The sequence below is a fragment of the Hibiscus syriacus genome, unplaced genomic scaffold (assembly GCF_006381635.1).
Source record: "Hibiscus syriacus cultivar Baekdansim isolate YM2019G1 unplaced genomic scaffold, ASM638163v2 tig00110946_pilon, whole genome shotgun sequence".
NCBI lineage: Eukaryota > Viridiplantae > Streptophyta > Magnoliopsida > Malvales > Malvaceae > Hibiscus > Hibiscus syriacus.
In genome coordinates, this window is record NW_024062927.1 from 301,870 (window position 1) to 316,628 (window position 14,759).

At 35.1% G+C, this 14,759-nt stretch overlaps 2 protein-coding genes and 1 pseudogene across 2 annotated transcripts; 1 reads left to right on the plus strand and 2 right to left on the minus strand.

Moving 5' to 3' along the window:
• The first annotated feature begins 1,195 nt into the window (after nt 1-1,195).
• On the plus strand, nt 1,196-2,004 carry LOC120148047. The gene is made up of 3 exons (XM_039161244.1): nt 1,196-1,382; nt 1,500-1,815; nt 1,899-2,004. Exons 1-3 carry the CDS (start codon nt 1,196-1,198, stop codon nt 2,002-2,004), a joined length of 609 nt encoding a protein of 202 aa, XP_039017175.1.
• Nucleotides 2,005-3,563: 1,559 nt separating this feature from the next.
• LOC120148073 (protein PLASTID TRANSCRIPTIONALLY ACTIVE 10) lies at nt 3,564-8,837 on the minus strand. Its single transcript, XM_039161265.1, is given in 14 exon segments — nt 3,564-3,834; nt 3,836-4,012; nt 4,346-4,497; nt 4,852-4,902; nt 4,984-5,160; nt 5,418-5,510; nt 5,937-6,003; nt 6,166-6,239; nt 6,347-6,428; nt 7,044-7,117; nt 7,214-7,243; nt 7,366-7,425; nt 8,068-8,149; nt 8,151-8,837. Coding segments are annotated over 14 exon segments (1,581 nt in total). The 5' UTR covers nt 8,441-8,837; the 3' UTR covers nt 3,564-3,662.
• Nucleotides 8,838-9,459: 622 nt separating this feature from the next.
• On the minus strand, nt 9,460-14,424 carry LOC120148063 (annotated as a pseudogene).
• Nucleotides 14,425-14,759: the final 335 nt, after the last annotated feature.

Sequence of the window (14,759 nt, forward strand, 5' to 3'; positions counted from 1 at the left end):
TGCCAGCCGAGAAAATGTCCTTCTTGAAGTTCATTTGCCCACGCATTCAAGGATCATGGGGACAAACAATGGTGGGAACTTGGGGATAGGTAATAAGAGACTCTAACCACATTCTTAAATCTCACAAATCATAACCAAGGTAGCACTAGTAGGGGTTATAATAATTCGAGCCGGTGGAATCATGAATTATGAACTTTGAGGGTATATTTTTTTTATATATTGACCGATATTAGATTTATTAATTAATTAATTATATGACGTATTATAAAGGTTTATTACGAGAATAACCATTCTAATTTAATTTTTTATTTATAACATCAAGATTTAAATTTATGATCTTATTCAGAAAAACCTAACATTTCATCCTATTAGAGTTTTTGATAATTTATTACATTCTTTCATGTTTTCACGTATTGTATTGTAAGAGAAGTTTGCCCTCTAATTGATTAGATTCTTTCAAACTAATTAAAATATAAAATTGAGTGATTAAATTAAAAAAATTAAAGTTACGTATGTTTTGTAAATTGGTTGAGGAGAACTGAATAAATAAAGAACTGAATAAATAAGAAATCAAGACTAATTCAAAAATAATCAAATTACTTGGCTAAAGATCTAAATAATATTGTTTAATTTTGATATTTGTGAATGAAGCAAATTAGATTAGGATCAACCATATTAAAACTCTACCGTACTTGATCTATATTAATAGATCAGATACATATGTTTATAAAAAAAACTTAATTAAATTGGAGCAACTCTATACCAGTTGAATAGATCTATGATTAAATTGTTTTTTTTCCATACCCATACCCTAAATTAAACTTTCTTTTATTATCCCAACACTAACATTATTTTGTTTATCCCAAAATCTTAAAAGAAACAAGAATGACATAAAAGAATTGCCATTTCAAGTCAAGCCAAGTTAAACGTCACCTTTATCGGAATCTATTTTTGTAATATGACCAAACTACCAGGTTCATTTTCAAAATACATTAAAATTACAAGGGCATTTCCGTAACAAATAGAAAATCATTATTCCATTTCCCTTATATCACGGAGAGACAAAGGAGAAAATCGTATCAGCCGTTAAGCTTCGGTGTTCGACTCTCCGTTCACACACGTGTGGAAAACATCGCACGTGTCCACTTCATCTTCCTTATAAATCTCTCCACTCTTTCCAGTTTCTTCCGGAGGCATGGAGAGTAGAGGAGGATGTTGTTTAGTTAATAGATATGAAGCCTTCGGGGTTTACGATATGTCGAAAGTGGACCGGATAATGCTCCGGTTTAGACCGATCGCACCCAAGCCGGCCAACGGCGGTGGTGGTGGGTCGGTTTCCCCATTGGAAAGCAGCGGCGAGGGTAATTGTAAACTGGGGAGAGGTAGGAGAAGACAGTCGAAAGAGAGTAATAATAATAAATACAAAGAGGAGAAAAAGGGTTTTGAGCGAAGAGAAAAGGGTTACTTTGCCGCTTATATCTGAAACTCCAGACTGCAAGGACTCCATTTCCATGGAGAAGACGACGAAACGACGACTTTGTGGTTAAGCATCGTTGAAGCTGATAAAAAATTGAGTTTCAGTTTCCTCGGCGGCGATAGCGGTGATGATTCAGTACATCGGGCTGTGAGGTCGTCGTGCGTGACGTTGGAATGCGTGACGGACACTTGGGTTAGCGGTGACGGGTTGGGGTGTACCGACGAGGAACGGAAGGTTAATCTAGGGAAGGACACGTGTCCGGGGTTTATATCGGATTTGTTCGGGAGAGTGATATGGACCAACGGAGCATATAAGGAAATGGTGGGCGGCGAACGATGGTGCGTTTGCTGATGAAGCAGAGTCCGCCGCCGGTGATGGCGTTGGCGTTTACGTGTAGGGTGAGGGTGCAATACGTATGCAGGAAGGATATAAATTCGTTGACGGTGCCATGCGACGTTTGGAGGATGAACGGTGGCGGATTTGCGTGGAGGCTCGACATCAACGCTGCTCTTTGCTTGGGCCGGTAAGCCACCGAATCAGCCATTTTCGATGCATGAAGAAAGCTGCTTAGTTCCATCAACTTTCCCTGTAAAATTGCAAATTTTTCTTCTTTTCTTTTTGTTTAATTGCACGTTTTGATCTGCTTAGGTGTTTCCTAGATTTTATGTTATTATTATTAAACATGGGTTTCTTGGTTTTACCAAGTTATTATGGATGGTTTTTGTTTAGTTATTAGTATACGATCCATTGATTTAAATTAAATTTTATAAAATAATTTTTGATCCATTTTATTCAATTTATTAAAATATTTAATTTTATTTTAGAAAAATTATTGACTTCGATTCAAGAAAATTTATACTCTTACACATTGAAAAATTATCATTAGATTTATTAAACTTTTACAATTATAATATTAAAAAAAATTAATATATATTATTATAACCAAGTTTGAGAGTATGTGTATTAATCTCTAAATCTTTAAATTTTTTAATTTCATTCATTGTTTTAATATTTTTTTATTAACGATCGTAACTTTTAATGATATGATTAGGGCTATAAAAGAATCGAATGAACACAAATGAGTGTATGTTTATATTCGTTCGTTTAACTTTAATTGAATAAATGAATGAACACGAACTATGAAACGGACATAATTTTTGCTCATGTTCATTAATTAAGGAATATAGCTTGTTTGTGTTTATCTATGTTTGTTCGTTAAAATGATAAACGGATGCAAACGAACAAAAAATATAACTTTCTTTTAAATCAATTAAAAATTCTTAAAATAATATAAATAATCAAATAGAAATTTAAATTTAATTAAATGAACAAACGAATTACCGAACGTAAATGAACATATTATAAAACGTTCACGAACGTAAATGAACGACCGAGCCCTTTGCTCATGTTTGTTCATTACGAACATAAAATCTTGTTCATATTTATTCGATTAATAAATAAAAGAACACAAATGAACTTCTCGTCGAACAATTTACGAATGATTAACTGAACATTCGGTTTATTTACAACTCTAGATATAATAACATAAAATTGTATCATAGGTTAATAAAATCAACTTTTATTTTTATTTATTTTTAAAATTTATTAATAAATTTAAGATAAATAAAAATATTCAAAACAAAGATAAAAAATAGAAATAATCAATTAATCTTATTATTATTTTATTAAATTAACTTTATTCATTTATTTAAAGAAAAATTAATCAAGAACGCATAAAACGACCTTAATGATCAAAAGAAAGATTTTGAATATATATTGACCTTGTAATTATCTAAGACTATTCAAATTAAAAAAAAAGATTGAGTGAAATTAACATATTATTATTATTATTTGTACTTACCAAGTATAATTATAACCATCTTGAATGATCTCTCAAATTATCCTATGAATCGGAAAGAACCGTCGTACGAAAACATCGATTTTCATAGTTCTTTTGCAAGACAAGAAAATTGAAACGGAATATATCATTACGAAACCGAATATGGAAGCAGTCGTATTTGACATCCATATATGATACAGATCCGAACCTGAACACGAACACGAACATGAGAATGTGAGCATTGACATTAGTCCTCAAACATTCCCTCATCTGATATGCTAGAAGATTCAGTCCCATTAACAAGGGGTTGGTTTGGGAGTTCAAAACTGGAATCACTCAGAATGCTTAAATCAAAATCATCATCCGAGTCAGACTCAGCTCAGAATCACTTCTTTGCCCTCTCTTTTCATCTTCATCACCCTCCATTTGCATCGTTCCTGTTGAATTGGCATCTCTTTGCATTTTCTGCTTGATGGCATCATCGTAAGACATATCGTACCATACGGTGCCTTTCCCAAATAGATTTGTTGTGAGCATCGGTCATCCGCTCTTGTTTACTCTTTTCCGAGTTCTTCGGTTCTCCCCAGTAGTCATATCGATACAAGGCATTTGAAGGATCGTACTGATCCTTCCCGAAATAACTCGCCTCTTTATATCTTCCTGGCTCTTCCAACGGCAAACCAAGAGCTTGACGGCTGTGAAAAATCAGTTGATCATCAAAAATTAAGACGGAGAAACATAGACATGCATTTTAAACAGCCTGCAAGCAGAGTGCAGGATGAACCAGAAGGGTCGGATCTCGGACTGCAGTTCGTCAATCAAAGATTCGAGTGCAAGACTGTTATATTAACCTGATCCGAAGAATCTCAGGTAAAAAGCTAACTTTATTCCCATGATTCAAGTATCTAGATAATCCATTATTCTATATAAGACTAGTAGAAGCCAAGAAAATACGCTTTTATTGAGTCAAGTTTTTCTGACCGTTGCAATTCATCTAGAAAAGGGGAAGAAAAGAGCAATGGGAATACCAGCTGATGTCTCTGATTAAAGCTTCTCTTTCCTCGAATGAGCGACGCCAATGTATATAATCATATTCATCCATCTCAATATTTCTCCTGAATTTGCTGATTTTATATTCCTCTCCTCTTTCTTTCGCTTCGCTTCGAAGTTTATTGTGGAGCTGCACCAGATTCAAAGGAAAAGTAAAATCTCTCTTCCGGAAGTTCATTTACATGGTAAGTTAAAGACAAATACAGGAAATTTCGGAACAGTTTCCACATTACTCGGACTTGGGTTGTGTCATACATTGGTATATTTGGATTTTTGAAAAAAATGTTTTTCCATATATTCAGAAGGTCCTTGAAGGTCAGATCCTTAAAACCATATCCAAATATATGTCAAACAAGGGTACTTAAAGGAAAATGAAGAATTGTAGTTATGTACTCGAGGTGATGAAGATAAAATTCCATTAAAATTAAAGCAAAACTTGAAAAACATCAAGAATAGAGGATGCAAACAACCAATAAACGATTACCTCGCGCTCAGCTAAGGCGGCGTCCAAATCGAGTTCTTTAACACTAGTTTTCTGTCAAGAATGCAACCATATTAACAGGTTGATATAAGCAGAAAATAGGTCTATATCAAAATTGAATGAAGACAAGCTCACCGCAATCATTTTCGGTAAAAGACCTTTCTTGTAGCGAACTTTGGCGTATTCTACGTTGTTTTCTTCATCATAGTCATCGTCATCAGTTAGTTCCGATAGCTTTTTACCTTTGTACTTCTCTGGATTTGCCTCCAAATCATCCAAAATCATTTGCTCAGCGACATGAATCTGCCACAACTGCATCACAAGCAAAAAACAGATCTTGTGAAAAGAACGATCATTTGCTTCTCAGAGGTGGTCAGGTGAGTAGTAACAATGTCCAATTGTTAAGACGGATATTTACAAATATTATCAGAAGAAGGTTCATCAGCTCTCAGAATGCACATGCATGAATGAACTATTGCGAAGCAAATTGGCCAGAGATTCGAAACGAGGAAAAAAGATACTCTTATCATAAATACTAATTATCGATAAATATATTGATGCCGGATTACCTTGTCAACATAAGGGTGATTTGACAACAATGGCTCATCTTCAGGTTTACTTCCTGGATCTTTCCTAGGAACAGGAGGTCTTCCACAATCACGCTGTAAAGGGAACAAAAAGAAATTGAAGCGGAACAAAAGGAAATTGAAGAATACTCATGGTAGAAAGTTGATATTCAAAATAGTCGATTGAACAATCTCGAAACAATATCTCATGGGGTATTATCCCAGTTGCACTAACTTTTGAAGTCATGATTTAACTGAATAAACAGAGCAATAGCCTCGGAACGGTGGTATAGGTTTCCCGCCACCGTCCAAACAAACAAATAAATATAAGAAAAACGGCCATTAGAGGGTGAATATACGGTTGTAAAACATGCAAAGTTAAGGGAAACCCAGAATTTCTACCCTGCTGACGCCATAAAAGATGGTCTTAATTAGTTTAATTTACTTGGAAAAAATAGGATGCAATAAACGAGTAAATAGTTGATTAGAATGAGTGAATGACAACTGCAATAAGTTACATACCCGTAACTCATCTGGATTAGTATCCTCATCGCGGTGAAATATAGGTGGAAAATCGAATCTATTAAATCTAGAAGCAAGATGCAAATCAGAAAACAATGAGGAAAATCAGAAGTAATAAACTTAAACACCACCATGAACTCCCAGTGATATTTAGATGGTAAGTGACTTGGGTGTTATGCCACAAAAGACAAAATAGAAGAAAGAGCTTCCAATGCCCAGAATTACATACATCAGATGGTCTATGTTAGGATGGACAAAACGCATTTCAATCGGAAACCTGAACCGGTAAGGATCTCGTTTGGCCTGCAGAAAGGATGAAATGTAGAAAAATGAAACATAATATACTCATCATTAACCTTAATTGAAGAGAAAAAGATAAATATGCAAAGGAAAAGGCAAAAAATACTTACCAAAATTTCAACAATAACATGCATACCAACTTTTATATGATGGCGGATCCAATACCAATCATTACCTTTAATTGGGACCCACCTGAAATAGACAAAAACAACATATTAATCTAGTAGGAAACCCTAACAATAATTAACAATAGAACTCATTGATACTGAATCAGCCGTATAGCAAATCAAGCATATACAAGAGTCATTAATCAGCTACACTCTGCTCTCTTAAGCTCGTGAGTGATCAAATTGTTAAGTAAATGACACTCAAAATTTACGATTTGTCTCTGCAATATGCCAATGCCATATGGAATTCCAAAAAGTCTAAGAATCTCAGTATCAGCCAAGTAAATTTCACAATAATTTTAAACTAAAATTACATAATAGTAGGACTGTAGGAGTGAAGAGGCCAAAATATAGAAGGAGTGCAGATAGTTAGATTGAGGGAAGGAACACAGGTACATGCATACACAAAGTTCAAGAACAAATCAAATGGGTAATGATAGGGAACTTTAGCCTTTAGGAGAGATGTTTTCTTTTGGTACATATTATCTTGGTTAGAATAAGGCCTCTAAGAAATACATGGTAAGAAAGTTCAGTAAAACTGATTTAAGGTAAAAGATCAAAACTTAGGATTTGATGACATTCACTGTTTTTACTATAATTTTTGCTGCTAAACAAAATTAGATCAAATCATGACAATTACCCTTCATGTACACCGCCTATGTCGACAAATGCTCCTTGATATAGGTGTAAGGTAGTCACTTTTCCTTCACAGATCTGCAAAGAAATCTTGCATCAAAAACCTATTCTATCTCATGCGATCTTTAACAACTATAAAGGCATTTTCCATAACAAATGAGTTTGAAAACTTACCTGGCCTGGATAATAAAATGGAAGCTCTAACTGTCAAAATACAATAAATCATCATCAATAGCTTTATAAAGTTTAGAACAACTCGAAAGAAAAGGATATTAAAAAGAAGCAAAAACTGGTATGAATGAAGAGAATTAAGCAATTAAATTTACCATTTCGTCTTTGTAATCCTTCCCTCTTTTCCTCCTACCAGGATAGTAATCTTGGTCATACTGCACCAGCAAATAGGAATCAAACTAGTATACAAGGGCTTAAGAAGGTCCCCTCAAAATCAAGCTTAAAAGAGGAAACATATGTATATTCAATTTTTTCGCTATCCCTTTTTTTTTAATCATTGTCACAGCACTACCTCAATATTTCCAAATCCTTAATCTCAAACTTTTTTAATAGTCTAGGGTGATTACAAGGTAGTATTTGTTCATAATTTTCTTAGCCTATGATGATGTACACACACCCTACTCGAACCCAGGACCTATAGGAAGAACAACATTCCCTTGTACCACTTGGGTCACTCAATGTGTTATCCTTACACTCAATTTTAAAACTCAGCCCAAAAACTCAATAGAATGTCACCCTTCGATACTACATAAAATTGTCAGCCAAGTGAGGTTCATTGTAACCTCATTAGAAAATGGAATAAAAAGAAGAAGCTAAATTTGCACCAAAAGGTTCCATATTTAGAACTAACAATTCCTCAAGGCAACTTACTACCAACACACACTCTGAAGTCACATCAAGCAAAGTGCAAAATTCTAACCAAAAATACCCAATCAACCAAAAACCACGAAATGAACGAAGAATAAGAAAGCAAAAAGGTGAAAGTAAATTTTTCTTTCTTTCAAAAGATTGCAAACCTTATAAGACTCCTCTTCCAATCTATCCTTATTAGAATCAACCCACTCTTTATATTGTTTCAAAAACGCTTTATATCTCTCAAACCCATGTCTGCTTCCCAGTTATCACCTCTTTCTCCACTTTCTCCAAATCCACTCTTATGGCCTGTAATTTATGCGCTTCCCTTATAAACTCCAACTCTTCTCTGTCCGCTTCCCATCCCCTGGGTGGCCAATCTCGTGGAGGCACGAGTCTCAACGCCAATGGACCCGCCCACAACGTCTCCAAAGGGTCTGGAATATCTCCTTTAATCTCAAACTGCTTCCGATACCACTCATCCTCTGTAATTCCCATTTCTTTCATCTTTTTAAGCCTGTACGAAGGCTTTAGCATCTTAAAAGCCTCGACGGCTTCAGGGGTTTGGAGAGGGACCTCTTCACCTTCGTTGAGTGACTTCCTAGCGAAATCAGCTTCCGGGGTTAAGATTTCTTCCCAAGGGGCCCATCCTCGTTCGATCCAGTTCCGGCGACGGGCTTCGTCTTCGGTTTCTTTGTCTTTGGGGCCGAAGTTCTCGAGGAAGGTTCGTCGACGGGGAATTCATCGGAGCTGAAGGATTTTGGGGTAGGAAAATCCCTGGGGAAATGGGTTTTGAAGAACAGAGGAAAGCAATGGAAGCTGTGGGATTAAGAGATAAGGGTTTTGGGGAAGAAAGGTTTAAGGGTTTAGGGAAAGAAAAGAAAAGAGGGGCTTGAAGTATTTGCATATTCTTTGGCCAAGAAAGAGTGGAATGGAGGGAAATGGATAAGTTCGTTTAAAAATGTAATAAAATGGACAAGGTATTATTGGTTTAATTCCTATTTTAGTCCCTTATTATGTTGAACCTAATATTTAATCCTTCTTTGTTTAAAATTACTTGTATTTTTATAACCACCAATATTCACCCTACTGATCCACTATTTCGTTCATTATGGCATCAATTCTCTCAATCCAATTTATTTCATTCACAATATCAAATTTCAAATATATTATAGTATTTAAAGGACTTAATGTTTCATCCAGCTAAAATTACAACTTATATTTTTTTTTGTATAACCATTGATATCGAACACATTGATCGAAAAATCCGTTCATTATGAGGATAATCCTCTTAATCTAATTTATTTCATTCACAATGTCAGGATTCAAACATTTGACATTACTTAAAAGACCTAATCTCATCTTACTAGACTAATTTTAACATGATTAAACTGTGTTATTAATTTAGACTTTCTAATAGTATCGATCGTAGAAGTAGAGGACTATATTATGCTAAATAAAAATTGGGGGACTAAAACTATGATTAAGCCATTCTTTTTGCTTAAAAATTTACATGGTAAACAGCTCGATGAAACAAAGGATTATAGGTAAGTTTTCCATTAGAATTTACACATGTATACTGCATGTGGAGTCATTCAGTTCAGATGTCACTTTTGCTCAACATAAATAGAGCTCGAGCAATGAATCGGAAGGCCGGTTGAATCACGAAATCTGACCGGAAAATTTGGAAAGATGATTCTTGCTATTGTGTGATAAACAAACGACTGATGTCGGAAATATAATTCCTCAATGGGGAATTTGGCCGGTCGATAAGACACCATCCATGGAAGATGGGAGCTCCCATGACCCAGGTTTGAATCCTCTAGGTCTATTGGATACTTTTAACCTTCCAGCATTATACAGAGCCTCTTCCGCAATAGGCCTCCACTGTTCCGCACACGAGTAGTTGATTCCAAGACCAACACTAAGTCCTCTCAGAAGATGTACGGTACGAAGAATCGAAAACAGTTCTTCCGGAAAAGACTTCCATAGCCAAGAAAAAGAATTTGTTATAAACACGAGAAAAGAAGGAACGTTGAATGCTAAATGAAGGGTAAATCTTATAAGAAACGACTGTTCGGACAATGTGAATATCATCAAACGGTAAGCAAGAATAGTGATCAGCTTCCCATACCTGTACACCGATTTTTTTTTATCGAACCATCATCGGAGAATGGTTGCAGCATTACCACTCCCGGAGGTAGTTTTGTATCAAACATCGTCTGTGCCAAGCGAAGCAGTTCCTGTTGTCATTCTTACAATTGCTTACAGTATCGATGCCAAGTTCCCTAAAAGCAAGAATAACAAAACATAATCAACACCAATTAAATCTCCGAAAATGCTAGGATAACAGCGTCAAACCAATGCATTATCAAAATTATCACTCAAATTATGTGGATCAACCGGCATTTTCCGGTCATATCCGAGCAACCAAATTTCATATGGAAAGGCTAATAAACAAAGCATAAACCAAAACTAACAAGTTTACCTATAGCTTTTGATTGCTTTAATGGGATCATTATCAGCCATGGCAAGAACCAAATTAGCATATCCGAGCCTCAACTGGTCTGGTAAATCCTTCACTTGCCCGTAGTCCAGCAAGGCAACCTCAGTTAAAGCGAAAAACAAAATAATCACACAATCAGCAGTATGTAATATGGCAAGTCAGTATGCTATATAACAGAACTTAAAAGTTAAAAACCATGACAGCCAACTCACCTCGGAACCTTTACAGATCAGTATATTTCCGGGATGGGAATCTGCATGAAAGAAACCGGTCTTTAGTATCATCTGTCCATATGCTAGAGTCAAACTCTTCAGTATATTCCTGCATTCAAAGTGTTATTTTAAGGCCGTTATCATACATTCTCTAAAAAGCACGATAACAGATCTTATTTTCTCTTTTGCACAGGATCAAAGAGTAAATAACTTAGTAAACCCAAAGCGATACACATGTAGAACTTCAGAAAGAACCTAAAAAACGTCAAGGGGAAGAAAAAATTAAGCAATAAGATAATCAGGTACTCAAAAGAAGGCGGGATAACCCACTATACGACTTCGGAGAACACGCAATACAAACAAACTGGAACTTATTGCTTCATTTCAAGTTCACATGAAAAAGACAAATGCAGTAAGTATAGCTGGTAAGGTAAAAGGAACGAGACAAGAAACTACGTGGTCTCTTTGGTATCCAAGATGCTTACTGCTTTGCCACCATAGCCATCTTACTACCAGGATTTATTCTTCTAGCCATTTTATCACCAAGATTCAAGATTGGGATTCCCTCAATATAGTCCATCACTAAGACCCTCCTATTTAAACAAGTAATCAGCACATCACTGAAATGCCAGCATTGACGATGAAGAGAAATAATCAACATAAAATGCATAATCTAGAAAACATGAAGGAAAGCGGAATCACCCGAGCTCAGTAATTCTTGTCTCAAAAAGCCATTTCTCATTTCCTACCAAAGCATGCAGCTCAGTATTCTATCAACTATGTCACTGTCCTTCCTGGATTCCAACAACTTTAACTTAATAGGCAATTACTTGTTTTATCCATGGTTGAAAAAACCGGAACAGAGGTCAAACTGGTTGGAACTTCAGTCCCAGTTCAATAGGTTCAATAAGTTGAACCAAACGGTTCAACAATCTTGAATAATTTTAAAATAAAAAATAATAACATTTCAGAAGGAAATAGGAAAAAATCATTTACAAGAAAGCAAAGGATGAAAATGAACCAAGACATAATGAAAATGCCCTATTTTTGTTTAAAAATACAGTTTTACAGGATTTTTACCAGCTCCACCCAGTTCTCTAAATTCTGCTGCAAATTATATAGTGGAATCGTTGGGCCAACCGGTTCCCGCTGGTTCAGCCAGTTGATTTGGTCAGCAGTCTGGTTTTTAAACCCATGGTTTTATCTCAAAAACTAACAAATATTTTAGGGTACAATGACACAACGCTAACGTTGATAACAAACTTCATAACTAACTTGCTGGCATGCATGATAAATCTTAAAAGACAAAACAAATGAAACTGCACTGGCAAAGCCTTTCCGCTTGTCAATCAGACTGATAAAGATAAAACAAAGTCCTAAACTAAAATATATAATGCATTTCCAGACATCCTCGCTTCATATTCTTGGATAGACCTAGAACTAACCTGTACAAGACATATGTAGGAAAAAAAAGTCAACTTGCCTTGTAACCAAACCCTGACGCACTCTCGGAACCAAGACTGGAGTCTTTTTGTTATTCTCATATAAGAAACGGCGAATTCTCTCCATAGCATTGGCTTCTCTTGGAAAGTCAAACTCATATCCGATCTTGATAGCACAAAGCGTAAGTAATTAACTACTTGCAGAAGAACAAAGAAAATCAAACGATACTCTCAATTTACATAATCTGAAAAGTATGTAAAGCATGAGTGCTATAAAAAACTAGATTAAAAAATTAACATGAGAAAGTTTACAGTTGAGACTTGATGTCTAACTATAATCACAGTTACCAGAACTTAAGGAATTGAGATCAACCATCCAAAATGGATATTATTATACAAATTTTATCGCTAGAGCTTTACCAACATCATGAGTTGCAAAAGTTTATAAGGGTGTAGTTTCTCATCTATTGTACTTAACAGAGTTAAAGAAATACCGAGTATAACTACTAATGGAACAAATTGAGCAATTTGATATAACACTTCATGGCAGTTTGATTCAAGTAAGCACAATGATTAATTCAATAACATCGGGAAAAACAAGAAAGATAATTCTAGCTTGACGAATTTCTGAAATGGCTTAGTTGAATAAGCTGCATCGTGAGACTAGGAATTAGATTATGGCGACTGGATGATTCATTACGAACTAATTAATGAGATGTATTGACTATAGAAGCACTCAAACAATGGGAATTAGTTTCTTTTGAATATGTTGCTCCCTCGTTACTAACTAGACCCATCCATTCTTCAATTCTTCTCGTACCAAACTACCAATATTAACTATTTTAAAGATGGAAGAAAAAGTTAAGAAATGAAACACAATAAATTGGAAAACAAGGATAATGTGTTTTGCAAGGAGCATCAGTGTGCATACGGATGCCTGTTTTTCTTCCTTGGTAACAGAATATAGATCAAATTTTATATCGGTCTTTTGCATGTAGAGCGCAAATGCTTGCAAGTTACGGATGTCTGTCATCATCAGATCTTGGACTCCTGGACGTTGCACCTGCCATAAACTTAAATAGTAGCAATAACATGGATATACATGGCTTTAAAATCATCGTCAAGGGGACTTGCCTTTACAACAACATCGTTCTTATCACCTCTCAGTCTTGCTCGATGAACCTAATTCAGATATGAACATACATTACGGTATATCCACTGGATTCTTATAAGCATTATTCTATTTCCATTTAAACAGCAACTGTGCCATATCCTGCAGTATGTTTGTAAGCATGAACCTTATTTATGAAAATATTATATGTTTAAATACTTAAACCTATATCCTTCTCAGCCAGCTCATTTAAGAATTTTAAGCATGGTAAAGAAATGGAAAATAAACCTGTGCAATTGATGCTGAACCAAGAGGATTTACTTCAAAGTTTTCAAAAATTTCGCTGATACTTCGACCAAACTCCTCCTCTAAAACAAGTTGAACGGCATCAAATGGTGTTGCTGGGGCTTGATCACACAAAGTAACAAGCTTTTTCACCCATGCAGCCGGAGCTAGGTCTGGTTTCCGAACAATTTGAGCAATTAATTCAATTCAATTGGCAGTATCCACAAGCAATTAAAACAGAATCCTCAACATATTACAGTATTTCAAAATGAAAACATAAGAAAATTCAAACATACAGGTAAAATTCAGTCTTTAATTGAACAGCAAAGAGCTAAGAACAGCAAAGTCAACAAAATGAGCAATCAATAAGAATCAAACAGTGAACAAACCAAAAAAGGGACAAAACCCCATTTAAATTTGTACCATTTTCAAAGCAAAACTTACGGTAAAGAAACAAGGAAAAAAAAGGGAAAATAGAGAAAGAAACCAATTCATGTGTACCTTAAGGAAGAACCCACCAAGATCAGAACACATAGCGTAAATTTTATCAGCAGCAAGCTCATGTTGTTTTTCCCACATTGACTCTTGCTTTTCTGCATCCTTCACAAAGCTCACTCGAAGTTGAAACACCTATTGTATCAACAATTACCCAACAACCAAAAACCTTACGAAGAAGCTAAAGAGAGAGACACCAGAATAGAGAAACAAATAAAGAAGAAGAAGAAGAAGAAAGGACCTTGTAGCCAGTATAAATACCAACTGCTCGAACCCAGAACTGAAATGAGCGATGCCAAGGTCTCAAACTATGAGAAACCTTCTCTTGAATCTCTTTGAAACCAAAACCAGAAGCTAAAGCATTCATCCCCCCTTCAGTTTGGGTATTTTTTAGAATTTATATTAATGTAATGAAAAATCAAGTACTCTGCTTTTGATTAGCAAAAGGAAGAATTTAAGCTACGAGTTTGGGTTCTTAATTTTTTTTATGGTGAAACGATGGAAAACAGAGAAACCCTTTTTACAAAGAGATCAAAGAGACGAGTCGCAATGATTAGTTAATGTAGAAAAATGGCCGTTGCTTGGTTTACAAGGCTTGCTTTTGGGTTTACTTTTGTTCTTTATTTTTTCCTTACAAAACAAAGGTTTACAAGAATTAAGGTAAACTATAAATTTATCCGTTAAACTTTATTCTTTCTTCTATTTATTAATTATACTTTTAATTTTTTTTCATTTTAATCACTGAATTTTATATATTGAATTTTTTTATCACTCAGTAGTTAACTTTATACATTAAAAATCATTT

Coding starts and splice junctions, on each gene's coding strand:
- LOC120148047 (XM_039161244.1), top strand. CDS start 1,196: ATGGAGAGTAGAGGAGGATGTTGTTTAGTTAATAGATATGAAGCCTTC. Junction 1,383..1,499: donor TAATTGTAAACTGGGGAGAG/GTAGGAGAAGAC, acceptor CCAGACTGCAAG/GACTCCATTTCCATGGAGAA. Junction 1,816..1,898: donor ATGGTGGGCGGCGAACGATG/GTGCGTTTGCTG, acceptor ATACGTATGCAG/GAAGGATATAAATTCGTTGA.